This window comes from Colletotrichum karsti (assembly GCF_011947395.1).
Source record: "Colletotrichum karsti strain CkLH20 chromosome Unknown Scaffold2, whole genome shotgun sequence".
Taxonomy (NCBI): domain Eukaryota; kingdom Fungi; phylum Ascomycota; class Sordariomycetes; order Glomerellales; family Glomerellaceae; genus Colletotrichum; species Colletotrichum karsti.
Window position 1 is genome coordinate 1,489,800 of NW_024065902.1, and position 27,544 is coordinate 1,517,343.

A 27,544-nucleotide genomic window follows, 5' to 3' on the forward strand; every position below is an offset into this window, starting at 1 on the left:
ACAATTCGGGTTCGATGTGTTGCGGTGTCCAGAGTTGTATAACAGCCAACGCCGAGAGTCGATGCGAGGGACGTCTGGGCGGTCTCGCAATATATAGCGTATGGCGGGGGTGGAAACGTTCCGATTCTCCTTGGATCGAGGGATACGAAGGCAGGAATTGCTGCGCAGGTGGTGTGGGCAAGATTTCGTTTTGCTAGTTCTCGTCAAAGGGAGGGAGAGTCTACTTTGGTGATAGACTGATGATGTAACCGTGAAAAGCAATGGTGAAAAAGCAAAGGTAAAACAAGCAGCGTACGGATCAAGCAAGGTAGAGCAGAAGCAGCGGTGGCTGAGGGGTTATGGTTATGGAAGAAAGTATCAGACGGTAAAGGAATGAGGAAGCTCTGGGGAAGCAAGCAACTTAATATGAAGGGAGCGCGGACATGATGATGAGAGGACCAAGAGACGTCAAAGCCCAGGGCCACCCCAGACACAGACCAGACCCAGCTGGGTTGGACAGGCCACCGGGACCGTACCATTGCCTGGGTTGCGGAAGCAAATTGAATCTAAGATTGGAACGGCGGTGACCATGGCATGGCCAGCGCAAAAAAGCAACGAGATGATCCTCCCACTTGTCCACCGGAGAGGGACTCAGGGAGATGCGGCGGCGAAAGTCCCACGACGTGGGAAGGGATCCCAACTGCCCGGCATGACGGTCGTGGGGCCCAGAAGCCCTGTACCTGATCCAGGGGTACCCCCAGACAACACTCGGTGGACTCCCTCTCCATAGAAGCACATTCGAAGGGCGCCCCCGGTCCATGTCGAGATGGCTGTCCTGTCCCTAGCCATGGGCCTTTGCCTTACAGCTGTGGGTACGTACATACGTGCCGGGGACAGTACCTGAGCGTTGGGTACCCGTACCAGGAGAGATTCCGCGGGAGAACTGAGGTGTGTGTGGTCACTGGTGGGTGTATGCTCTGTCTTGTCTGTCTCTCTGTCTTCTGTGCGAGTACGTACTCTACAGACCGACATGGCCGGAGTAGGAAAAGTAGGCAAGGGGTGGTAGACTCGGGGAAGGATGGCGCCAGACCGGAAGACAGGGATTAGCAGAGGAAAAAAAAAAGGTTTCACAAGAGGCAACGAGGCTAGTCGAGCCCTGATGGGACTGGTCTGGTCTGGCACCTGGGTTTGGAGTGAGGGAGGCTTTTTAGAGTCAGCTCTCAGAATTGGGGTGTGTATGGTTGTGTGGGTAGTTGCAGGCGGGAAAACGAATGGAATAAGAAAAACCAACAGAGAACAATGTGATGTGCTGCAGCTTCGAGCAATGCGATTGTCGACGCCGATGGCTGCTTCGTAGCATCGACATGTCCATCTGGTGCAGAAACACAAACGGACGTAGCTGTTGCAGCGAACGCAGACGCAGACGCAGAAGCAGAAGCAGACGCCGCCGTGCTGCACAACAGCTCTCGCATCTCTGTGCCACGTTTCCCATAATCTCTCTTCCTTCAGAATCTTGATCTTCTGATCCGAGGACCCGGTGTCTTCTCATTTCGTCGTCGGTTTCCTTTCTGGCTTATCCTCTCAGTCTTCGGGCACAGGATGCCGGATACTGGACTACCAGCTATTGAATTCGTGCCAGGGCGACTGTCGAGCCGGGTACCGCAGCATGCGCTACTGCACCCGCGCCTCGCCTTGCAAGGAGGAACGAGATGCAGAGTGTCCACGACTCCGCGATGTGAGTGAGCTGCGTCGTTCAGCGGTACGCAAGGTTGGCCTGCTGGACAGCATTTGACGTACGAAGTACGGATACTTCATACGGCTCAAGGTTTACACCCCCCGGCATTTGGTCGCATGGCTGCTGCAGCAGGGGCTCGACATTGGACTGTTGGACTTCAGCAAGAGACCACCGGCCGAAGGGCTGGTCAAACGCTACTAGTGTACAGTAATGTCGAGAGGACATGGGAAACTACCCAGGTAGTCCCTGTGGCTCAGTAATAGACCGCCTCCTCAGCAGAAGTGAAGTAGGCCTGGTCCCCGCGCTGCCTGACATTTTGCGGTGAGCAGCCAGCTGGAGACGTTGGGTTCGCCAATCTTCATTGGGCAACGGGGGCGCCCGTGACGGTTGATCCTGAGCTGCCTTCGTTCAGTACGACCACGACTGAGTTTCTGTACCTATCGTTGGGCGACCGGGTGGGACGCGGATACGCCTCCTGTAGCACACGGAGCTTATCACGCCCAGAAACTGCGCATCAGAGCGCCGAGGATCTGAGCAACAAAGCTTGCTGATTGAAGCCACCTCGTCTCTTGTCTTCCGTCTTCGTGAGGCGGTGAAAGGAGCGACCAGGGCCACGGAGCCTTCCCCCGGCCGGATATCGACAGCTCTTGCAACACCGTCGGCGCGTCAGGAGAACAGGAAGGCCGTCGCCGCGCCCTTGTCCATCTTTGATTCGGAGATTGTTTGCCGGATTTCCTGGAGCCTCGTTCCGATCAACTTGCATGTCCATCGTGCATCCTGTTCGCGCAACTATACACGCGGAACGCACAGCTTACGATTGTTGTTTCCGGAGCGATCCTGAATACGAGAGAGAGCATCCGTAGTCATACAGCCAGTCTCTTGTGCCTACAGCGGCCGTATGGATGTGGAGATGCGTGCCTCAAACGTCGCGCAGCTCTATCGGCCGAGACGCGTTTCCGCCTGCGACACCCGCCGTAGTTGTTCCCAGTGTTGGTATGTGCCGTGACGTCTGATGATGGCGACTCTCGGACTGCAGCTTGCTCAGTCTCCGTACGGCAGAGGGCCATGTTGGTTGCATGCACCCTGGCCACGACAGCTTCCGGTTGGAATACCAATGACAGTTTGAGGTGTGCGCGACCGAATGCCCAACGGCACCTGGGCACGTACGGCGGACGGATACCCGAAGAAATCGGCTGGACCGGGGGAGTGCAAGCCCAAATTCGATTTCCCGTACGCCCGCATATCCAACCATTCGTTCTTCCATCCGTCAAAGAGTCATATCGTGACATGTCCGCATCTTACTTGCCGCGCACCGAGTCACTTGACGCTGCACCTTACTCCGCCGCAGGATGGGGGCAGTTGAGTTGGCAAACAGTCAGCCTGTTTGCTTGCCGTCTTGTTCGTCGACAGTTGCCCTGTTTTGCGTTGCCCTGGTTTCCTTCACCGTCGGCGTTCTCGCACCCTGTAATAGCCCACCAGACCGACACGTCGGCGCCCGGAACGTACTCACGTGTGTCACTGCCATGTCGCCTGTCACTGACTGATTGACGTTGTCCCAGCGCAGTCATGACGGTCCCACGCAGCATGGGGCCGTATGAAATAACCCTGGTATCACGTTGATTAATGGCGACAAAGTGGGATTCGGGGACGAACCAACGGACTGGGCCAGTATGGACTGGGCCGGCCGCGGTGCTGGCCCTTTCTCCAGAGACATCCGGCTTGTCGGTGAAGCTCTGTAAACACGAGCCACAGCAAATGAGTTGGCCGGGGTAGTTATGAGTTGGAAAAAAGTCTCTTCTGCAAGGCCATGACCCTGGCCTGCCGACCGTCATCTTATTGAAGATCTCTAGCAATTCCGATCGCTCTGGTTCAGCACCTGCAAGTGAGAGATCCAGCACACCTGTGACTGAACAGCCTGACGAGAGCCTACAGTGAATTCTGCCTGTTGCTGTTACGCCGTAGGGGTCTTCTGCATGTGCTGCATCGCGCTCGGACTGATTCATCGCGCTTGGTTGATTGAGAAGACTAATGTGGGCGTCGCGGAAGCCGGAACGGTAAGTGATAGTCAGGAGTTTGCTGCTGGTCAACTTGCCACTTGCAAAATTGATGGTCCTTCAGACAAGGTTAAGGGGCTGAACGTCACTAGAAAGTTTGGGGAGGTGGAACGTGAGAATGTTGGCCGGCGTGGGTGCGATGTTGGGCTTGGACTTGGACTTGTTGCATAGCTCGCCGTCTCTCTCCCCCGCCGCTGGAACTGTTGTTTTCCAACGCTGAGCCCAGAACCGAGGCTACCCCAGCTCAAGGTATCAGCGAGATGGATTGGCGAGGGGATGGTCCCTGTTCAAAACCATGTGGCGTGGCTGATATCATTCCCCGAGCTGCATCGAGAGTTTCTCAAACCGCTGCTTCGTCAGGGATAGCCGTGTCTGAAGTCTCTTTTCTCCCCCAGAGAGGACAGCAACGCCGCAAGAACGGGGTCAATCATAATTCGACCTCTCAGTGTCGTTCGCGTCTTCAGACCAATTGAGCTCCTTCATTTGGGTGTAGCTGAGCAGACACTTCAATCCGCTGCGATGAACCAGCCTTCGCTTCGTTTGCCATCGAAGCGTATTTTTGTCCGTTGGGAGGACATCAAAGTTTGGTGTTTGGTGTAACAACTCCATGGAGTCGTGGCCCTCACGGCCTGGTCCGGATGCCGTCCGCTGATGTCTTCAATAAATCCGGCGCCACCTCAGCGCTCCATAATCAAAGCATTGGCTTTGAATTTGTCGCCATTGTAATTTGCGAGGCTCGTCAACCGAAGAAGAAAACCTCACGGCTAGAAAGAGCGCCAACCAAGTCGGCCCGCAAAACGAAATGGCGGTGATCCCCTCCTAGGTTAATCACAATCAGGGAAATTGGCTTTCGTTTCTGCGCTAGGTCAGGGGTACCCAGTCTCGCATCCTGGGACAGCGTCTAAGCACCCCCATACAACCGTCTCTTTGGGCCCTGATCGGGCGAGTGCCGGAACCGGTGCCGAAACGTCAGGTAGCTGGTTCGTTGGCATGTACTGCGTCGAAGTATCTCTACCGTACACGCCCACTGGCGTCTCATGGCTCATTGTCTGCCGCGTGCCGCTTCCTCGTTTCGCACCGAGCATCGTCATATCAATCGCGGGTCACAATAGGATGACACCAACGTGATGCTTTCCACTGCCAAAGCCAGACTATTTGTTCGGCAAAGCATGCCAGAACGTTTAAATGCGCCACGTCAAGCGTCTTATGCCCGATTGGTGTTATCTGTAGAAGCACGTTGAATGGCTGCGTGCTCTGTCTCGCAGTTCTTGCCGACAGAAGGCGGTTCATGGAACGTATGGAAGCGACCGTATATGGCCTCTGAGAATCCGGGGAACTGTAGGAAGCTGGTCGGCGGCAGGGGTCGACATGTATGTAGGTATGTCGTGCAGACACACGCCTGGCTTGAGTTGAGAAGACAGTTGCGAGCCAAAGATTCCAACAGCTCACATTGAGAGCAACCCAGTCGATAATCAATTTGCCGGCGTCACCGAGAAAACTTTGAAGACCATGCTCATTTGCAATGTGATAGGCGACGGCGCCACGGGTGTACTTCAGTATGGCCTCGCTTGAGGTCTTTTGGCTGGTCTCGTCGGTGCCCGGGGGGCTAGGTTGATGTCCACATTGTGAGGTCAGAGATGGGTTTAGGGAACCCCGATCCCAAATGACGATTGTCCTTTAAGGAAGATCTGCTGGAGCAAGAGAACGAGCATGAGTGGCCGTATCTGAATACTATCCTCCAAGAAGAGTAGGCTCCGTCATCGTACGAGATCCAGTTTTGTTGTTTTGACCGGTTTTCGCGCCCCCATCGTGAGATTGTCCCGGACTGGACAGTTGTCGCTGAACCGGTGAAGCTTGAGGTGGTTGCTGCAAGAACCAGTCTGAGCGGTCGGACGGTACCGATACAAGGAGATACTCCATTCTCTCCAGTACATAATGTTCTCTCGACCCGGATGGCCGGATCTCAGGGGCAGAAAGTCTCCTAGCCCTTCGCCACGCGGCGCTTGGCGACCCATCGAAGAGGAGGAGCCGAATGGCTGGGGATGTGCTTCCAGTTCTCCCTTGACCGAGCGCTAGCTTCGTCGACGCCTAGTGAGTATCCAGAAAAGGGGTGGTTGACTTCCGATGGGACGGCCGGTTTGGAATTGTACAACCACATGACCTGTCAACGTCAGGAACGGGGCTCGCTAGCAGAAGCTAGTCCGGGATGCGTCCCTGCTCAGAAGGCTGATCAATGAACCTTGACTTCTCGTCGTCGGTTTCAGAATCATCTTCGGTGTTCCCGGGGAGGGGGCCTGGTGGTTCTCTGTTGGATCACCATCCTGATGCTTCGAATGCTTCTGTGGATTCCATTGAGCTTCTCTATGACTTCCTGAATGAGGATAGTGTCTCTGGTGGTCCCCCACATGTTGCGGTCGGTTCGCAGGGGTTGTGTGGCCTCGATGGCGCGATACGGTGAGGGAGAGAACGAGGCATGCTTGATGTTTGCGATGCGGACGACCAGAACGGCAAGCCGGCTGGCTGCCGATTGACCAAAATAGTGACCTGTTCCCGAACGGCAACTAGGAGAGTGGCTGACAGCAGGCCGACTGGCGGGGAGATGCAGCTGCAGTGTAGATTATTCGCAACGTCGGTGAAGATGAAATCGAAACAAGGCAACCCCATGGCAGGGCCCCCCGTACTGGGCAGCAACATGCGATTCCTTCAGGCGGTAGGGAGTTGAACCCCCCCGGGCGCATGCGATTGTTCGATGACGAAGCGCCGACGACAATGTTGACGAAGTGACCAGCAATCCGGCGGCTTGGAAGTCCCCCCCGGCAGATACATCATCTTTGCTCGACGTGCATTCTGGGTTGCTGGGTACGGGAACACTTGGGATCCCAGCCGCGAGTGGGGGATAGGAACAGGGGTTGCTACCAACGGTCGGGTCGGACGCGCAGAGCAATTTCAGGGTCAAACAAGCCCATGGTTTGCAGCAAATTTCATCACGGGGGAGCGGCGGGTGGTTGCCGGACGAATTGAAAGATTGGATTTCGAGATGGTGATCAACTCGAGTGGCGCGCACAACGACGAGGTCGAGGCGAGACGAGGCGAGGCGAGGCGAGGGCAACACACAAAGGTCGAGCGGAGCTTCGAAACTTTTTGACCCTTCGCGCGAAAGAATGCAACAGGTGGTGTGGTGTCCCGTCCGTCCCGTCCCAAGTAATTGGAAATTGCGGGCTGCATTTGCCCATGTTCGAGGTGGTAAGGTAGTGTGCCGCGAGGCGGGTGGGCAGCGCGCTGGGGCGGGCGGCTACTGCAAGTGCGCGTGTGGTGCAGCGCGGTGCGTAAGGTGTCTGTATCTGTACTCGGTCTGCCGATACCGCCCTGCCCTGGGCGTGCCTGTGTATGCGTATGTGTATCCACGATATGTCGTTGTTTGTGGGCTCTGGTGTCGTCGTGGGCGCAGTCGCGTCGACTTGTCTCAGTCCTGTCAGGCTGACTGTGTCTCTGGCATGTCAATGTCGTCGATCTTGAGGGTCTGTCTCAGTTGTGTCGATTGGCGATTGAGTTTGCGCGACAGAAAGGGCGGGGTGGTTGCCGTTGTCGTTGCGTGCGGGCCGAGTCGAGTCGGCCAGACATGATGGCACTTTGGTCGTGATACCAGGAACATAGTACCGTATCCGTGGAGTGTCTCTGTCTTTGATGGTGGCCTCAGGTGATGGATGGCTCGTTGACGGGAAAAGGAAGCGTTACCCAAGGGGTTGAGATTGGCGGTCGATGTGTGATGAGTGAGGAATGACGGGGGTTTGACGAGACCGGAAGCTTTCTTTTTCTGCCTCCATTCCCCCCTTGGCGTGGTTTCTTTTTCCCATTTTCTCGTGCGTTTTTTTGCTTCTCGGTCAGTAGTTTTCCTGTGACCCAATCTGGGCTGTCTTGTCGATCTTAGATGCGTCTGCGTTGGGTCAGATGCAATCGGTGAGAAAACAGCATGGGCTGGGTCGGGGGTCGAAAGAAGAGACGGTGAACTAGGTACGGACGTAAGGAGGACGGATGAGCCTGGAGGCGGGAAAGTCGGGAGATGCAAGTTGATCGGTCTGCCACCTGCCTGTGCCTTCCAGTTCGGACATGTTTTCTTCTTCTCAGGGTAGGAGTGAAGACACGCAGACACGAAGAGGGTACGAATACCTTAGGGAAGGTCCAGTAAGGTAAGGTAGAGACGACAAGGATGAGGACGAGGCGGATGTGCAACTATCACGAGCCATTGGAAAGGACCGTGACCGGTATGGGAAGAGTTCACCGCAATTACTTCGGGAGAAGAGCGGGGGAGGCAAGAATCGGAAGCGCGACAGGAAGGCGCCTTCCGTAACCATTTCCCGCACAGCACCTGCCTCAATGCAGCTTGCCCTGTCTGAACGGAAGGGCTCCAAAAAAGGTAGGTATCACGGAAGAAACAAACGGAAGGAAGTCATCGGCACCTCAACTACCTGGCCAGGTAGGTATCTTTGGTAGGTAGGTAACGACGGGAATACCTGCATTTCCAAATCCACATACATTCCAGCCCAGTCTCTCTCTACCCACTTGATCCCGTGCCTGCCTACCTGTTTATCTGCCCTGTCTACTTCAGTACTTGAGACACCTAGAGCCTACCTATCTAGGGCCTAGACATACATCATTGCCGTGCGTGATATACCCCTACCCAAGACATGCAAGCAATCAGACCGCGTGGTTTGGATTTCTGCTGCTTCCGTTTGCCCGTTTCGAGAACAATCAAATCGACGGCACTTGATTGACTCGCTGAAGTCACTCGGTCTGCCTTCTGCCGCATCATCCTCCCTCTCACTGCATTTTCCCGCCCCAGGTTGGTACGGATACGTCGCGTCGCAATGCGGCTGCGAATACCTTCAAACGCCAATCTGCGGGCTCCTGCCGTCATCGGGAATCGCCTTTCCAACACCGTGTCTGCCTATCTGCAACAACCCGACATGTCTCGAAATCTAATCATAGCCCGACAAGAAGGAAAACAAAACACCATTTTCTCGAATCATACACAGTGTTCGCCGTGCTCCGCTGCCGCCTCCCGCCTTACCTGCTTCCGTCGTTCGTTGGCTCTGACAACAATCTATCTCCCCGTCGGATCTCCCTGATCTCATCCGGCCTGACCCGACTGCTGCAAGTATCCATTCAATCATTGTTTACGACCTGCTGCTTTTCTTTCCCAGTTGGGGAATCCAAGATCTGCATCTTGTCATCAGCCATCACACAGACTAACACATCGCGCAGTAAGCCGTCATCTGATCAGTCTTTCCTTTTGTGGCTGCAGCGTCAACCTCGAGTCGCATACACACCGCATACCGCCTGTCGCAACGCAGCCCACGAACATAGGCTGCCTGGCCCGCCGCGGTTTTGCCATCCGAAAGGAACACACGCGAAATCAATCGATTCGGCATGGTGATGCTTGGCACTGATTAGGTGCCAACACCATTCTACGGATACAGACTGCCAATCCACTGCGGTGACAGCTACCCGTGTCCAAGCTCTATCACGCAGTTCAAGGCATGGGCAGGCGTCGATGGCTCAATCCTCGCAGAGTAGCATGTATGTCACACAACGTCCAGCTGTCGGAGCAGTTCATCCCTTGATTTGGACTCGGTCAGACACACACAAAGTCCCTTTCCATGCGTGAAGCGACGAAGCTGCATCCCTGCACTTGGTTTCGGCAACCGCACGCACCAGCTGCCAAATTCAATATCGACCCATTTACAACGTCCAGTGCATAGCAATTGTGGCCATCGCCGACTATTTGCTGGCAGTGGTCACGCTACCTGTCAACGAGAGCGCCAAGAACATTGCCGTCCGACGACATGCTCAAGACCATGAATACCGAGCCCTCCGTACGAGACACACTGAAGGGAGGGTGTGGCGACATTCTTTCTTCCTTTCCGGAGCCTTGATTAGATTTTCACGGCCTATCAGACCCGTCCAAGCTCCCTCCAGGCTCCGAGGCCGGGTTTTTCAACAACATCATCAAGTCGCCCTGTTCATCGACTGTGGGTCACCAAAGACGGCCCATTGCTTTTCGCAGAAGCACACTCAAACTTTTTCCTGGGGCTCTGTATGCAACAATTCTGCCAACGGACTTATCACCCGCGTTGGCAATCAAGCAACTGCTCTTTCTGCGACCCATGGCGAGCTGGGCTGCACATGTTGTTGGTCGCCAACAACCACTTGCTTTTTTGCCTTACGCCTCACCGATGCCCGACCTTGCCATGGGACACGGCATCAGACGATGATTTGCCAGTTGTCTTGCTGATCACGAGTACAGATCAAGTTGCGTTTCTCGCCAGACTGTTGCCGCTGCTTGATATGTTTCTCGCAAGCTGCACCTGCATTGGGAAAAGTGAAGCGATTTCCTCTCCCGTTTGCTGCTCAGAGGGGCTTTGATACTCCCTAGTCAAGTCTCGCAGGCACCTGAGTGCTGAAATCCATCATTTCCACATCGCTGGGGTCTGTACGCCCGTTTCTCGGTTGCTATCCAACATCCGTAACGTTGTGGTCTAGGATATGCGAAAAAGAAAATGTTGGTAGCGGATGAAGAGCGTCTGGGGCATCCCACGGAGAGGAGCGGTGACATCTGCTTTCTTCAACTCGGCCAATCATTCATGCAACCTGTTCCACAACGTCCCCTGGCGCATCCCGACCTCCGAAGCCCGGAAGCCCGGAAGCCCTCCATATACCCTGGCGGCCGCATTGGACGGTAAGCAAGGATCGGCTGATCCACTCCCGTCAACTCATTTCGAGTATCCCCGATGGCACAATTGGCTAGCGCGTCAGACTGTTAATCTGGAGGTTGGTGGTTCGAGCCCACCTCGGGGAGAATTGGTGGTTAAATTCCACATTGACGATCAACGATATCTTTTGTCTTTTTTGGCGGCGGTTATGTGTTTGAGACTTCTATGCTGCATGTCTCCGGCTCATGCATGTATCAGCCGGCCGTCGATAGACTACATTGTCTATTCTACGCTTCCGTGCGAAGTCTTCTTGCCCCCTCAGTCTCCAGGGTCCCCAATCAACCAATGTACGATCTCTTGGGAATTGCGGATTTGTCTCTTCCAGCCTATCGTACGTTGCAATGTCAATCGTCTGCTGTGTCTCACGGTTCGCTGATCTACAGTGACTGGCAGGGTAAGGATCCGGAAAGCCTGTCGTTCACCCCCGTGAACGTGGCTCAAAGCGATTAGACATGCATGTTGGTATTCCATTTGCGAGTTACACCCGGACACGGCCGTACAAGTACATGGGTTGCCATCCAGATAGGTTGGCCGGCAGGTCGAGTGTCACACCCGGCCCTGCGGTCAACATGGGTCCGTCCACGTCTGCGACTACGAGTCCAGGGTCGACCCAAATCCGTCTTTCCTGAACTCGCCTGCGAATTGGCGACAAGAGATTCAAACGATTGTTGCTCGACATGACTGGAATCGTGCCAACCCAAAAGTCGCAGTAGTTGTAAGTTACAACATCCAACTACGTAAGTTTTCACATAATACGAGAAGCAGCTGGCTGAAGTTTCTAGGGATCCTTGTCTCTTGTACAGGTCTTGCATTTTCTCATTGCGACTTGCAGTTTGCTTTCTTTTTGCATGCCAGTAGTTGGTCATGCTAAAACCCCAGTCACATGCCCAGCCTGGCTTCGACTGAAGAACCTATGTAGACGGCGCTATTGGATGGCTTCACCTTCGGTCAAGGCTTTCTCACCGGTCTGGTTTGCTGCTGGATGGCATGGGCTTCGTCCCTGTAAGGGGTGTTTCTCCACCTCAATATCGCTAGGAGCCTTAAAGCTTGGCTTCCGTATGGTCTCGGTGGCCCCCATGTGAGTTTCCCCGTCATCGTCTTGTGACAGGTCACTTACCACCATGTTGTAGCCTCGTAGATCTTTCACCGCCGGCCATCAAGTGAGGCACTGGGGTTAGAGGTATTGCGGCTGGAAGGGGGCACAAGCCGATGACGCATACAGCTTATTGGCCAGCCGCGCAGTTCCATGTTGTGGCATTTCCCGACAAGGCTTTTAGTGATGGCAATGCATGTCTCTCGGGTCCTCGAGATTTCCTAAAAGCAGCATTCTTCAAGGCTGAGATCCTTGCGGCAGGCATTATCACGTTACACAGCCTTAGACATTGCCTGCTGCGTTGCACTATCCCTACTTAGGAGCCTGGATTCGGGTCGAGATCTTTACCATGCTCGCCCTCCTCTGGCACTCCTGGTCATTTTTCACGTCTTTCCTCTCTGCCCCGGGACCGTTTCCAATACGCTATCCATGGATTAATCACCTGTTGAGCAACAAGGGGCCCATGGAGCCTCTGCCTCATGCCCAACGAGGGCCAGCTTCGAAGAACCCGGGATTCCGATCAAGCTGATACGGTGTTTTCATGGGTCTCCAACAGCCTCTCGCATTCCGTTCGTCGGTGTATGCTTACACCGCTGCTTGGGATTGGGGCGATGCTTCAGTCATCCGAGTCGTCCGGGGCCCAAGGCTGACAGCAATCTCTACTATCCCGGCTGTGAAGCATTGCCGGTTCTGACGCACGCCGCTCTAAATGGCAGTCAAACCCAAGCAACAACTGGCCAACATCGGCCTAGACCGTTTAAGCGAGCCAAGGTGAGGCGAGTTCGAGTTTGGAGATGTTGGATTCTGCCTCCTATTATTGTTGTCAGGGGCATCTGTGTATTGCCAAAGGCCCTCTATCCGGTAGAGCTCCGCAGGTGTCCAAGTTGGTCCTGTTGCCTAAGACCAAGAAACGTATGCGAATGAACACGTCAGATCATGATTGACGCGTGTCCAAGCCTAGCGAAAGGATCCTCATCTCACTGTCCAGGAAGTGAGGTGATATCATCCAGGCTGTAGATTCCGTTGCTTGCCTGGGCCGGTCACAAGGAGACCAGTTGATGCGGAGGCCAAGACGGATTCGACAGCAGCATCGGCAATCCTCGGCAAGCGCAGCCAACAACTGATTGCTGTTGACATCGGCATGCCGGATACATGCGAGGCAGTTGATCACGGCTGCGTAGCCAGAGGCTTGTAGCTGTGATAGGGATTGGTTGGGCAGCAACGTGGACGAGCAGGTGTCGGAGATGATGGCCAACGTCGAGTTGGAGGTCTGGCATATAGGGCCGGATGGCTCAATTGGGTGACACTTTGTGCGACAGAAGGACCGGGAGGGAATTTCCATCACAGATGGCCCCCGAGGATGCAGTGGACGGGAGTGGCAGTGAGTGATGAACTGGCAGATGCTAACCACATAGGCACGGTCCGATGACCCTGAAACCGATCGATATCTGGAAAACGAGGCGTCCTGTTGGCGAGGACAACGCTGCAATGTCATGAATGGGGGGGCTGTCAGACTTCACGACGCATGAATGCCAGCGAGATGTGAGCCCTCCAGCAATTAGCTGCATGTCGCGTCGCTGGACGGACCTACGACATCAGGTCTTGGTCCTGAATAGGGCAGGGTGCTGCAGCATATCTTGACCGAGCCTCTCGCTGAATGGTCGAGACGTCGACTCGGTGAAGTAGAGACACGAATGGGTCGGTACTTTGAGATCAAGTCCTCGATACATGTCGTACGACTTCAAAAACGCGGACGCCGCAGGCAGAGGCTTGCATCAATGTCAGCGCAACCACGACACGAAGGCGGTGATTGATGAATGGGACGAGCGAGAGTGGTCGGGATTGATAGATGTTGATGGATGGATGCGTGGGCGGCGGAGGAAACAAGCGCAGATCTGCCCTGTTCGGCCGGGGAGGCGGCCAACGTCGGGCTGTTGGATGCGGAACATGATGTTCTGCGGCTCGTTCCAATTACAGAGCGACCTGCCCGACGACGGCCGGATGAGTGAGAGTGAGTCCCGTGGTCATGTTGGCCAACCCCAGCCATCTCTGTGCGCGCAGGCAAACTGCCTGAAGCTATCGAATGTCGTGCTTTGTTGTTTTTGATATCGGCGGAAGCACGAAAACGATGTTTCTCGGAGGGTTTTTGGAGGTGTGACGCACATGCCCTGCGCCGTTGGCCTGTACCGCAATCACAATGGAAGTTGGCGGCGGCGGCGGGGGAGCCGACCCCACTATCGTCCGTACCGTGTGTCGCACAAAGACCGACACTGTACCTCGGTTGCGACTTCATCACCGAATGACTCTGAATTTACAATTATCTGGGCGACGACGGACAGCAAGAGATGGACCCAGCCTGTCGTTGTTGCAGTGGCTTGTAGCACCTCATGGAAGCAATGGAAGCTGCAGCGGCTCTCGCTGATTCGTCCGAATATGTTAGCCGGGCTTCGGATCGAAGTAGTACCACCACCTGAACTGAACCTATCCGCTGCTACACCTACACTGTCAACACTCGGCCTTTTGTCACGGTTTCTTTTTTTCCCTCCCCTTCACTTCTCCCAACTTCAACCATCCCTGACCACACTGCACCGCGGTATCCAACGCCGCCCTTCCGCTCCGCCCATCCTTCCTTGTTCCATTTTCAAACACACCTCGACCGCGGAGGAGACAACAACGTATCCGAGCCTGTTTTCTCTCGTCCTACCACTTCCTCGGGTCGCACAAACTACCCACGCACACGAGATAGCTTTGACGCACCAACAGGCGCCAGCCACGAGCCACGCACGCGGACACAAGCTACATACCGCACGCAACCTGGTATAGCAGCGCCTCGCATCGCATCGCACCGCACCGCACCGCAGCACACACACCGCCCTACACCAGGAAAAGAAGCAACAGCCATGGCGGGCAAGAAGGGAGCAGGCGAGAACAGCAAGAAGGCTGCCGGGAACGCCCGCAAGGCCGACGCTGCCGCCCAAAAAGCTGCCGCCGAGGACGCGAAGAAGGCCGCCGTCGAGGATGCTGAGTGGTCCAAGGGCTCCAAGAGCAATGCGAAGAAGTGAGTGACAAAGGGCAATCCCTCCAAGAGGGCAAGATGAGAGATGCGGGCGGGGCACATGCTTCTCTCATGGCAGCAACCACAAATCGCGCGACAGATACAATGCTGTCACATACACCATTACTACCACCCATCACCATCACTTCTCATCCGCATCTGGCGAAACACACCGGATCTTGTTACCCCGCAAAGAACAGCATGGCACAGGGTATTGGCTGACACGTTCTTCGATCCCAGGGAGGCGGAAGCTGCCAAAAAGGCCGAGGCGGCCAAGAAGAAGGCCGAGCGCGAGGCCGCACTGAAGGAGGAAGAAGCCAGCTTGCCGTCGCGAGCCGGGCCCAAGAACGCCAAAACGGCCGTCAAGAAGACCCGCGGGCTCGATCTGTCACAGCTGGACGACAACGGCGGCTCGCAGGGTGCCCTCAACGCCTCTGGTATCGACAACGCCCTCGACGCCCTCTCGCTTACCGGCTCTTCCGACGCCAAGATCGACAGACACCCCGAGAGACGCTTCAAGGCTGCCTACGCTGCCTTCGAGGAACGTCGCCTCGAGGAGATGGAGGCCGACGGCTCGGGCAAGGGCCTGCGTCTGCAGCAGAGGAAGGACAAGATCAGGAAGGAGTTCGAGAAGAGCCCCGAGAACCCCTTCAACCAGGTCAACGCCAAGTTCGACTCCACCAGGGAGGAGCTGGCCCAGCTGAAGGCGAGCGAGAAGCAGAAGATTGAAGCCAGGCTTGGTTCCAAGTAGGCCTCTCTTCGCATCTATCACGCCAGCCAGCCTGAGATACACATATAGACATAGCACAAGGATGCCGAGGCTGGGACGAGTCTAGCATCGGTCACATCCCTACGTGATAAATGACCTGATTTTCGATATTATGCATTTGATCATGAGGCCAAATTTACCCCTCCATGGCAATTGTGCGAATGAGATTTCTTTCCGGTATACACGACATGTAACGTTCACTGACGGACAACCGCCATCCATCGGGGAAATACTCGGCCACGCCGTCATCTCTCTTCCACGTTGTCTCTTTTTTGTTCCCGCCTCAGCCGACCCGACAAGAACGACGATTCACTCGACCGAGATCGCTGCGAAATTTGGCGGGGTAGCTCGCTCTTACGTAGGAGGTGGGGTAACGTACTGACTGCCCTCCAGATAAGATTAGAACGAGAGCTTCTTATCGTGATAACGAATAATTCCGGCAGAATCATACACCGCCTTTCTTGACCGCCCTCAGCTATGCATGAATGAGTCCGTCAACAACCGTCTCATGTCCTAACCGCATCATTATTGACAAAATTTCATCTCATCAGAAAAAGGTCCAGCTCACGAATGCCTCATCGAGACCCAAGATGGCGAGTCTAAGAATGGGCAGTATGCCGTCGTTGAGACGGCAGCACCTTCTGGCCGAATTGTGAGGTTCTCCCCAAGTGTCAAAACACACATACACCACCCCTGAATACGGGAATGTGGACCACACATACATGTAATCGCTAACACTCCGCTTATAGCGCCGGTCTCAAGCAGGCATGTCCAGAGGGCGTATTTGTGAGCTTAACACCAGGAGACCCGATGCTGTGGTCTGGCGTCATGTTCGTGAGGCACGGTACTGCAAGACCCATGATGAGAAAGGCTCCAGGCACACCTGGCTGAGACTGTTCACAGGACCCTACGCCACGGCCATCCTTAGATTCCAAATTTCGTTCCCCGACACCTACCCGCGGCTACCGCCCCTCGTGACTTTCTCGACGGACATGTTCCACCCGCTCATCACTCCATTAACGACGTACATGTACACCACCGACATCCAGGACAACGGCACCGTGAGCGCCACCGACGCCGAGCGTTTGCCGCCCGGCGGCTTCAGCCTGCGACACGGTTTCCCGGCTTGGTTTGGACGGGGAAGTCGGAGCGCTGCGGGGAGCAGGCAAGTTAGCGGACAGCAGCAGCCGCCCGCGACGCCGGCGAGAGGGGGTGCGTCGAGCAGTGCGGCCACAACTCCGAACTCGAAGGCAACTCCGCCCGGAGGACGCCCCGGGTATTTGGACACTTCGAGGCGAGAGGTCTCGACTTACGAGGTTTTGAGGTATATTCGGAGCACATTCGACGACGAGAGCGTACTTGATTCGGTGCCGCTTGAGGCCGCGGGAAACCCCGGTGCGTGGCACGCGTGGAAGTCGCGTCAGAGACAGGTTGGCAAGGGCTCTGTAGTTGCTGTACCGCAGCCAGAGGAGAAGAAGGAGGGGCAGGAGCAGGAGGAGCAGATCAAGGAGGGTGAAGCTGCCGATGGCGAGGGAAAGACGGAGCAGGATGCCCCAGTACCTGAGGCCGAGCCTACTCCTGAGGCCGAGCCCAAGCCCGAGCCGTCGACACCAGTCGCCAACGCGATTAAGAGGAAGCCTGTGTCTGGTGTCGTTCCGACCCCAAAACACCCGGGAGAGTGGAACTGGGAAGGCGTGTGGGAGGACAGAGTTCAGAAAGGCATCGCGGCATCTCTTTCAGAAGCTGTCCTATACGGAGCAGCGAGTGGCGGTGATGATCTGGTGAGTTTTCTCTACTCGTTGACAGGCAACCTCGGAAGCAGATGCTGACTCAAAACAGATCAACTTCCTCGCAATGGAGGACATCGAAGTGGACTCTGTGCGGGATAACCTGCTGAGGACGCTGGGAAGCGGCACCGCGACTCCTGAACGGAAGAGCATGGACCGAAGGTCTAGCATGCAGGGCGTGCCTGCCGCCGAGTGATTGGTTTCTTGATAGCGACTTCCTTCTTTTACCTCATGACATTACCTTAGATGACCCCTCCTATATCTCTGCTGCTTGCATGCAACCGCACTTGGGCTTTTCTCCCGACTTCACATCACTCATAGCATCGAGACTCTTCAATAATAATCATCTTCAACGCCAGACCACTGCGCGCGAGCATCTCTTCTCGACTATGGGCATACCAGCCGCCCTATACGTCTTTCTGCTTGTCCTTGCCACCATAAGCTTCCCCGCTGTCTGCTTCGGTTTACTTTGGGTCTTCGTTTTCCGGCATTTCAGAGACGCCGCCGGGCTTCGCGAACCAAGCACTCGACGCTAGTTGGGTTTGAGGCGGAAGCATTCCGGAAACAGCCTCGGCTCGCGTTCTCAGATCCTCGCGGACTCGTGGCCTGACCTCGAGAGTGCTCGCGCACGCGGTGATACACCTCCCCCGCGACTAGGCCTTGACATTGAACTCGCCGACTTCGCAGGCCAGGTTCAGGAACCGTCAGCTACGTGGCATCCCCCGAGAGAGACCCGCCTGACATGGAGCTTTTCGCCGACGAGGTTGGATCGGGATCGGAGGGCCCGGCGGCACGGCCACGGCCACTCCGCGTACTCAAGAGACTCGGGAATCGGGACGGACAAGTCGGAGGACGCTATGGAACAACATTGCAATTGAGCAGCGAGACGAATGACAACGAAAGCCAAGGTAGTGGCCCAGAAGAGGCTGACGAGCCCTTGGTAGTCATGAAGAAGAGAGGTGAGAGACATACGCCTAGGCCCGTTGGACTTGGTTAGAGCCCGGCCTACAACTATCGTCCGCCATTTCCGCTTTCTACTGGTACGTGTCTCTCCTACATGAGAAATATGCTACTGACAAGAACAGTGCTCCGCGGGACTGCCAGCACCGACAACGAGGGAACCGGTACAAATAGCAACGACATACGCGGCTTCGACATCGATAGAAATGAATTGCCGCTCAGTTCCTACGATGGCCATCATCTCACTACCCAGCCATGTAACCGCCGCCAGCTTTCCGATCCGTTCAGCGACCCAATTCCAACGCAGGAAGCAGCAATTCTCGTGCCTCGAATCATTGTGACTCCGTCAGTCAAGGCCATCGAGGGCAGCAGAGGTTCCATGTGGGTTGCGATTGAGGTTTCAGCAGAACTCTCTCGTCCACCTAATGTAACACTCAATGCAATGGATCTCGTCTTGCCAGGCGGCTCTAAGCTTTCTGAAGATGGCTGCCGCGAACTAGGAGGTGCGGGAGCATGAAGATTTTGCTCGTGCCGTTGCTAATTATAGCTCAGATCGTTACGGCTGCATATACGACATGAATATTCAACTCATTCCAGTAGGGAATAACTGCATCCTTGAGATGATTCAAGAAGACGAACCCACACCAACGTAAGTTCTCGTGTTGGACTCTCTAGGCAAAGTCTAATGAAATTGCAGAATGATATTCCTAGGGTTGAAAGTGCTTGTACTTGCAAACATCCACTTTGAGCCCCAGGGCCCTGTCCCTTTCAAGCCCAACGGTCATATCCGGCAGAGATCTGACGAGTTGATCGACGACCTGGAAAACCAACTGGGGAGCTCGAGGGTCGAGTACCTCCGCATTGTGGTCACTTATAAGCATTCAGCATTTCCTAAACATGACAAGTCTGATCCAGTCGACGGCGTTGCCGATGTGGGTACCAAGCTGGAGACGTCGGCCACAGCCGTAATTCAGCAACTCAACCACAGATCGCCTTGGTCTCCGTGTCCAACGCCAGCGACGAATCCACTCTTTGGCATCATCCATCAGCATTGGCCTTGGGAGACCAAGAAGGGAAAAGAGGTTATTCAACGAATTGTCAGGCAGCGGGCACCTCCTGAACCACCAGCTAGGTCGAAGCTCAGATTGCCCATAGATGACTCGCCAATGTCGATGCGAACACCGCCCCAGGTGCCCAGACGGCAAGCGAGCCTGAGCAAGGATGCCACGGTGCAACAACCGGAAGCAACTCGACCCGGATGGTCCGAGCTCCGGAGGACTTCGGCGACGACATGGCGGAAGAGCCGCGCGGGTTCGCATCGACGGGTGCCGTCTTCTGCAACGTGCCCCGATGAGCCGGAGGCCGGTGACAGGGATCTTGGATCCGTGAGAACACTCAGAAGTCGACGTTCAATGGGTACCGTGGCTCTACGAGGCACGGGGTCTTCAACCCCGGACAATGTCGACGGTCACACAGCAGAGAGAAGAAGTTTAGCTGGTTCGGTCCGCGTGCGTTCAAAGCAAGCCAGCCGTTGGGGTTGGGGTTGGTGGTAGACGAGGTTTCTTAGTTTGTTTTTTGGTGCAGTTGGTTCATAGACTTAGATTCAGGGGCATTCAAGCACTTTTCCAATGACACTCCTGGTTTAATCATGACGTTTGAACTTTTTTTTCGTCTTCGTCTTTGTAGGGGTATTTTACTGTTTTTAAACAAACTTTACGATCCTTTTTACTGGAGCTCATCCCTCCAGGGAATGGAGGTCTGCGCGCCCTTACGCTCGACGGTCTTGGCCGCGGCGTGGTTGGCCCTACGAATGCTCTGGGCGATATCAAAAGTCTTTCCCTCGGCCTGGGCGGCGACGGCAGAGACGCAGTAGGAACCGACAAAGGTGTCGCCGGCGGCGGTGGTGTCGACGACCTTTGCCTTCTCGGCGGGGATCAGCTCGGAGGAGCCCTCCTTGTTGACGTAGTAGACGCCGCGGCCGCCGAGGGTGATGATGACGTTCTCTACCTTTTTCGCGATGAACCACTCGCCGACGCGCTTGAGGCCGTCGAGGGTGTCGAGGTCGGACTCCTTGCAGCCGGAGAGGATGGCGGCCTCGGTCTCGTTGACGACGAGGTGGGCGAGGCCGTCGAAGGCCTCGTCGGGGAGGCGCTGGGCGGGTGCCGGGTTGAGGAGGACGGGGACGCCGGCGGTCTTCGCGGAGCGGAGGGCGGCGAGGACGGTCTCGAGGGGCACCTCGAGCTGCATGACCAGCAGGTCGGGCTTGGGGGAGAGGGTCTCGGGAAGGGAGCCGAAAGACTCGGGAACGACGGCGTGGTTGGCCTCGGGGGCGAGGATGATGCGGTTCTGGCCGGTGGGTTCGTCGACGACGATGATGGCCATGCCGGTCTTGAGGTCGTCGCCGACGGTGACGCGGTCGGTGCGGACGCCGTAGCCGGCGAGGTGGGAGAGGAGGAGGGAGCCGTAGGAGTCGTTGCCGACGGCGCCGATCATGGAGACGGAGGCGGACTCGGTGGCGGCGTCGGAGGGGGACTCGCGGGGGCGGGAGAGCTTGGCGCAGGCGACGGCCTGGTTGGCGCCCTTGCCTCCCGGGGAGATGACGACCGAGTTCGAGGTGAGGGTCTCGCCCGGCAGGGGGTGGTGGGGGACGTAGGACGTCAGGTCGATGTTGAGGGAGCCGAGGACGGTGATTTGGGGAGCCATTTTGGGTGGTGGTGAGGCGTCGGTTGATGTGAGGTGTTGTTTGTTTTGTTTTGGTTTCGGGTGACGGAAAGGACTTGACGATGTCTTCTTATTAGATGGTCTTCCTCGTCAATCGGCTGTTCGAGCAAGTGAGTGATGTGCTGTATCCGAGCGAAATGAAGGCAGCTCGGGTAACTGAGGCACGGGGACGATAACGGTAGGGCGGATGGCTAGAAAGAGATCCAATGACGATGAGGGGCACAAAAGGAGCGACAATTTTTTTTTTTTTTTCCCTTTGGCTGAAGAATTTCCCAGCCGACGAACGGTGAGGGGACCCCGCCGTCGGAGGTGTGGGATGATGATGTACTTGGCGGGGCAACTCGGTGATGGCTGCCAGGTTCGCGGTTGGAAGGGAGGGGCACCCCCCCCCCTGAAGAGAGACGGAATTGGCCCTATGGGCTTGGAGGGATGTGCTTGGCCCTGCAGTGTTGGCTGTTTTAGCGCTGCAATGGAATGTGTGTGGAATGTCCACAGAAAAAGAAGAAGAAAAGAAAAAGGAAAAAAACGCTGCGAAGAATTTCGAAGCAAGGAAAAAGGGGGGTCGTTAACCAGGGGGGGTTATCCACTACTGCTTATTTTATGCCCTGAAATTGTGAACAAGAACTGCATCGTCGAGGTTTATCTGGGCGGTGTTGGACCGATACTGCAAAGCAGATGCTAAACTGCCCGCGGGAAACTAAGGGAATTCGGAGAGACGGTTAGACTCACAGTCTTGGCTTTTTCTTAAAGGCGGGTTTACTAGTAGTATGCGGTACGGTACGCGGTAGGTGCTCGAGTGTTAGATCCATACTTTTACCTCACGTTAAGCCTGGCTGGAAAAGAGCCGAGCCGAAGAACGGAGCCACCCTCGAGGTTACTGTAAGCTGTAAGCACATCCGACCCCTTAGCTTAACCCTTAACGGGTCACGTAGGTAGTCCAGGTTAGAATCCGATCGGGTGTTGCACTGATCCTGCCCTTCCCTTCCCTTCCCTTCCCCCGTCCGCCCGCGCCCAGATGGGATGGATGGATCTGAGATACATATTACATTACTCGACGGTCTAGACTCTCCAGATGACCCTTATCTTTCGTCATCGAACATAAAGGACGCACACTTCCCTCGAACGTAGACAGAGGGCATCCGTCTTTGCCTCCATTGGATATCTCTCAACTTGGACGAATAGTCGGGAGAACGACTGCAGAGTCTCTCTCGGCTTTCGCTGCCGCCATCCGGCCGGGCTGCCGGAGAGAACCGACCGTTTGTTTCGTTTCGCCCAACACGTGGAAATGAACGACATCACGCCCATTTATACTTTGAGCGTGCAGACGGCATGCGAGTAGACCCGATTCCCTTGTTGCCTCTTAGCTGCCACGCCACGCCATGCTGCATTGGGGGTGCTATCAGCTATGGGTCAGGGTCTTGTTGGTGTGTGAGGTTTTACGTGTGCGTGTGTGTGTAGAGCTCCACGCGGTGTCGGTGTTGGCGCACCTTGGGATGAATGACTTGTAAAGGATCTGGTGGAGGGCGCGAGCGTGACACGGAAAAAGAAGGGTCTGGCGAGAGGAACTGGAGGAGTAGAGATAGACGTAGACGTAAGGTGGAAGCGCCCAACCCTCCTTTAAGGTGCTTCACATACCTACCTTACCTGACCTTACCGTACAGCACCGTCATGCACCAGCGGACGAAGAAGGGAAGGGCCGTGTCCTACGTCGGAGAAGGTTCTCTTGCCCCTTCAGTCTTCAGTCTTCAGCCATCCGACTCCTGCCTTCTTCTAGCCTCAGCTTCTGATCCACCATGACTTCTTTCTCTTCTTGCAGTTTGCATTGGTAATCATTCTCATAGCGATTCTCTCCTTTGCCACTTTTTTGCGTTCCCAGGCCTGCACCAACTTACTTCTTCCTTGACAACGAAGCCGCGAACTGCCATTTCCTCACTCCTCCGTCTGTGACATGATGGACAACGACCGTCACACTTCAGCCTGGACAACAACAGCGGCCTGTCTGGCGGTTGTGCTCCTTCTTCTTCTCGTTAGGCCGCGCTCATCTTCGTGGGGTCATCCTCCTCTGCCCCCCGGGCCGCCGGGGGAGTTTCTCCTCGGCCATCTGCGTGTTATTCCCAAAGAGAAAACAGCCGAGACGTATGCGGAATGGGCCAAGAAGTACAGTAAGTCGTTAGCACTCTTACCCCCTGGCACCTCGCCTCCGGAAGGATTCATCAAGACTGAGACCTTCTCAGATTCAGATGTCATCCACGTCAAATCTCTTGGGCAGCACATTGTAGTGCTCAACAGTGTCGAGGCCGCCAAGGACCTCCTCGACCGTAGGGGCGCAAACTACTGCGACAGGCCCAGATTCACCCTCTTTGAGGTGTAAGTTGCCCCGAGACCCGTGTGGACGTACGTGTCTTATCAACGTCATGCTGAAGCAAACTACCCGCCCTGCAGCATGGGTTGGGGCAAGACGCTGACCTTCCTACCCTTTGGGCCCCGCTGGCAAATGCACCGAAAGCTGCTGCAGACCACTTTCAGCAACACAAATGTGCGACAGTGGTACCAACTGCAGACGACAGAGGCCCGCAAGTCCGTTCACAGCATTGTCGGGGACCCAGACAACTGGGAGGTTTCCATGAAGAGGTAAACGGCCCCCAAATACCCCTAGTCGATATGCTTTGGCTCATACTACATGCCAGGTTCGCGGTTGCCATCGTCCTCAAGGTCAGTTACGGAGTTGATGTCAGAGATGACAACGACCCATACGTAAAGATCGCCGACGATGCCATGTACGCAACTGGAAACGGTGGTGCACCCGCCAACAGCATCGTCGACATTTTCCCCCCTGGTAAGTTGTGGATGCTCAACACACACGCCTGAAGCTTTCACTGACAGCAATTCTCGCCGCAGTTCGCCATCTGCCCAACTGGCTGGTCAGAGACTGGTCGCTGAAATTCGCGCGAGAATGGGGCTGGGCTATCCAGAAATTGCACAACGTTCCATTTGCCGTGGCTCAAGATGAGGTGGTAAGTAGGCCCTGGTTCATCGTGTCAACGCCCGCAAGCTCTGACAGGTCAAGGCTCGAGGCAAGGAAAACCCGTCCTTTGCGCACACGTTGTTGGAAACGTATACTTCCAACGCCAAGAAAGGAATGAAGAACGAATGGTCACTTGACGACATCAAGGGTGCAGCGGGCGCCATCTTCATAGCAGGGGCAGACACGGTAAACTACGCGCACCGCACCGACGCTGAGACTCAAACCGAGTAAGACAACGCTGACTTCAGCTACAACAGACCTGGGCCACCATCGTTGTCTTTGTCTTGAACATGGTTCTCCATCCTGAGATTCAGCAAAAAGCTCAGGCATTAATCGACCGGGTCGTCGGGCAGGAGAGACTGCCGGACCTCTCAGACAGACCATCCCTCCAGTACATTGACCACATAGTCCAGGAGGTCTACAGGTATGTCAACCCAGTCTGAACTCAGGAGCACGTGGGATAGAGAGATGGATGCTGAGTAGAAACGCAGATGGTCTCCGTTGGCACCGTTGGGAATTCCCCACAAGTCCCTCCAGAACGACGTCTATAACGGCATGTTCATCCCTAAAGGGTAGGTTCTCATGCCCCTCTTCCCCCTCAACGGCCCGAAAAGCTGCATGCTTCTAGAATGAAGTGCCAACTGCCTTCCCCAGGTCCATTGTTTTTGCCAACTCCCGCGCCATGACTCAAGACGAGAGGATATACCGGGACCCCAAGTCTTTCAACCCAGACAGATACAAGCCGCCGTCTGCTGGCGGTCACGGTGAGCCCTTGCCCCTTGGCCAGTTTGGCTTCGGCCGTCGTGTATGCGTTGGGCGCTTTTTGGCGGACAACAGCGTCTGGATAGCTGCGGCCACGATGCTAGCCACTCTCAACATTGGCAAGAAGGTCGGGCCAGATGGTCAGGTTGTAGAGCCAGAGGTGGTTTTCACCAATGGTGGCACCTGGTAAGTTGCTTTAAAGCCCCATAGCTTGCCAGGGGGAGTTGCGTTTCTGACGTCAAAACAAGCCACCCAGAGCATTTCGAATGCTCAATAACGCCACGCAGCGAGAAAGCAGCAGACTTACTGCGCCAGACCGTCTCTGCTTCATGAACAGAAGCTTAGATAAAAACAAAGTGAGGCGGTCTAGCCTCCTGGGGCTGGTGTACTAAGCTTTTAGGCTTCGGCTTGATGAAACCGTGCGCCTTTGAGTTCGAGGGATGCCCCGGATGCCCAGGTAGCATGCTATCCCTCACTGGAAGGAAAGCCCTCAGCGACAACTAAGTCAGCTCTTGGTTCTAGAGAAAGAATCATGAATCAATGACGGCAGCATTGCGATCCATTGTCGAAACAGGGAGACTTGTTCTGGCGCCCCTATCGACAATCAGCGTTGCATTTCAAGTAAGAACTCTCTCAATGAACAAGCAAGCAATCCAAAATCAGTATGGCCACGGGACATCTCCACCGTTTCTCGCGCAGAGCTTTTTAATAAATGGAACCGAATGTTGCCACGGCCTTGCACTCCGGATTGGGAGTGACCAGCAGGAACTTGCTTGGCTGAGCCGTCTGCCGATCTTCAACAGCTCCTAAGCTGCACTGCTTAGCTGGACGTTCTTGCTGCAGTCATACCAAGTCTGCGGCCGAACCAGGACCCTTCAAAACGAGGATCCGGATTCGCTTTCGAGCCGGCCTGATTGGAGATCTATCTGCCACGCAAGGAGGACGTCACTCTTGGCTTTGATTCAAGACAACGAACCGAAGCAACATCCCCCATGCCTGTCTGTTGCAGGACGGACGGCTGCGAGCGTCATTTCTTCACCTCATTTGTGCTTTCTCCTGAGACATATAGTTGTCGACAAAAGCGCGACTGGCGTCCGCGAAAGAGTCATGCGAATAAACGGTCAGAGCCACGTTATTTGCTAAGTGTCGCGCCGTTGCATGAGCCATGTCACCCTCCATCAAATGCTGTCTGCCAGCGAACATGTGAGGTGGGTTGAAATTCATGCCGTCCGCTGACAGTACAGCATTTACGGCCGGAATCCTTGGCCGAGAGGGCATGGACGTTGTCGTCTTCGTCGTCCGTACTAGCAGCTACTAGCAGCCGTTCTGGATGTCGAAATCGAAACATGACGATCGTTCACGCCGGCGCCAGTCTTCATGCCTCGCCCTATCGGTGGTCGCGATGCTAGTCCCCCCGGGGGGGTAGCTGAGCCGCGCCGTTCTTATTGACAGGGTTACGACTCGCGGGAAGGGAAGCAGAGCTGGCAGCAGCATCTCGTGCATGGGGAGATCTTGATCGCGGCGGAACGCGACGGCTGGGATCTGGAAAATCGTCGTCTGAGACGTCCGTCTGGACGCCGTTGAGGAACGACCAACGAAGAAGCCATGAATGAGCCACGAGTTGAGCCGGGATCAAGCCTCCCTCCGTTCTCCCCTCCCGTTTTCTGCTTGGGGGCTGGAGTTGGGGGCGCATCGTAGCCCGCCATCCGCCCTCCCTAAAACTCGAAGCCGCATCTCGTTGACTTTCCCTAAAATGGGACTCGTATACAGCTGCAGTAGAATAGGAAGAAGCAGCTAGCAGAATTTCATGACACATAACGCTCGACGGCGCCGATATAGGCCATCGTGACGGTGGTGACCGCACACCGGCGGGCCCTACACCGGCGGACCCTTTCTTTCACCGCAACCTAACGAAATCATTTCTTCAAAGTTCAGCCCCGGCGGCTTGGCTCCGCGGGGCGCCGAAGGAATCCGACCCGAGTCTTCGCGAAGGCCGGACGCTGGCCCCGGCGTGTTCCTTTTCTTATCAATTCGACGGACTCCCCGGGCTCTTGGGCAGAGCTATTGTCCGCTTGCTTGCTGTCGAGGAGCAATTTACAGCCGGAAACTTTGACAGCTTGGGACCCTGTCGCAACATGACGCAGATCCCCGGAACTTCGCGCTTGACCACGTGCAAATGAGACATGACTTGAGCAAGGGAGAAACAAGGGTCTAAGGTGTCGGGAGACAGAACCGGATAAAGAAGGCGGGAGAACAATTCCAGAAGAAGAATGCATTGCAAAGTGTCAACGTCGAGACCACGGCTCGACGGCTAGTGCGGCAGACGGCGCGTCCCACGAAGCCAGCGGTGGAAAAGGGCTGAAGAAGCACCGTCTTAAGGTTGGATACAAAGGTGACCGACCCTAAATTTCGACGCCGGCGTTTGCGGACTTGTTGATCGTCGTCAGGCGGGACCTCCCCTCCATTGCCTAGGGTTCCCAGGACTGCTTGGGTCCAAAAGCGGCGAACCTTGCATCACTCCAACGTATCTCGAGAGCCCAGCCAAGACCACGGAGAAGGAGTGAAAGGAGGGCCCCTGGGAAAAGGATTGTGACGCAGTTCGGTGCAAGATTTGTTCTTCTCGGCGCCAAAATAACCCGCCATCTGAAGCTTGGTCTTGGCTGCTGCCCTTCGTTTTGAGCCCTTAAAAAAGTCTCGCTCAAATTGAGCAGGACTTCTGCTTTGCTCACGTCCCCGTCTGATGCGCACACGGTATACTGCTGCTACCCCTCATCGGCAGCTCTGGACTTTTCCCCCTTTCCCGTTTCGCGCTTGACGAGCAACCCCCCACTTGG

General features: G+C 55.5%; 4 protein-coding genes across 4 annotated transcripts; 3 read left to right on the plus strand and 1 right to left on the minus strand.

Moving 5' to 3' along the window:
- Positions 1-14,531: 14,531 nt before the first annotated feature.
- CkaCkLH20_00973 (uncharacterized protein) lies at positions 14,532-17,438 on the plus strand (the record flags this gene model as incomplete). Its single annotated transcript, XM_038883693.1, has 5 exons — positions 14,532-14,689; positions 14,927-15,433; positions 16,205-16,299; positions 16,359-17,236; positions 17,295-17,438. 5 exons carry the CDS (start codon positions 14,532-14,534, stop codon positions 17,436-17,438), a joined length of 1,782 nt encoding a protein of 593 aa, XP_038751288.1.
- A 546-nt stretch (positions 17,439-17,984) lies between these two features.
- Positions 17,985-19,556, plus strand: CkaCkLH20_00974 (uncharacterized protein; the record flags this gene model as incomplete). The annotated part of the gene is made up of 5 exons (XM_038883694.1): positions 17,985-18,201; positions 18,328-18,705; positions 18,755-18,851; positions 18,900-19,134; positions 19,401-19,556. The coding sequence occupies 5 exons, from the start codon at positions 17,985-17,987 to the stop codon at positions 19,554-19,556; spliced, it is 1,083 nt and encodes a 360-aa protein (XP_038751289.1).
- A 371-nt stretch (positions 19,557-19,927) lies between these two features.
- CkaCkLH20_00975 (ribokinase) lies at positions 19,928-20,905 on the minus strand (the record flags this gene model as incomplete). Its single annotated transcript, XM_038883695.1, has 1 exon — positions 19,928-20,905. The coding sequence occupies one exon, from the start codon at positions 20,903-20,905 to the stop codon at positions 19,928-19,930; it is 978 nt and encodes a 325-aa protein (XP_038751290.1).
- Positions 20,906-22,871: 1,966 nt separating this feature from the next.
- Positions 22,872-25,043, plus strand: CkaCkLH20_00976 (cytochrome p450 monooxygenase; the record flags this gene model as incomplete). Its single annotated transcript, XM_038883696.1, has 10 exons — positions 22,872-23,085; positions 23,158-23,290; positions 23,366-23,554; positions 23,611-23,759; positions 23,822-23,937; positions 23,991-24,134; positions 24,206-24,372; positions 24,440-24,520; positions 24,603-24,896; positions 24,998-25,043. The coding sequence occupies 10 exons, from the start codon at positions 22,872-22,874 to the stop codon at positions 25,041-25,043; spliced, it is 1,533 nt and encodes a 510-aa protein (XP_038751291.1).
- Between the last annotated feature and the right edge of the window lie 2,501 nt (positions 25,044-27,544).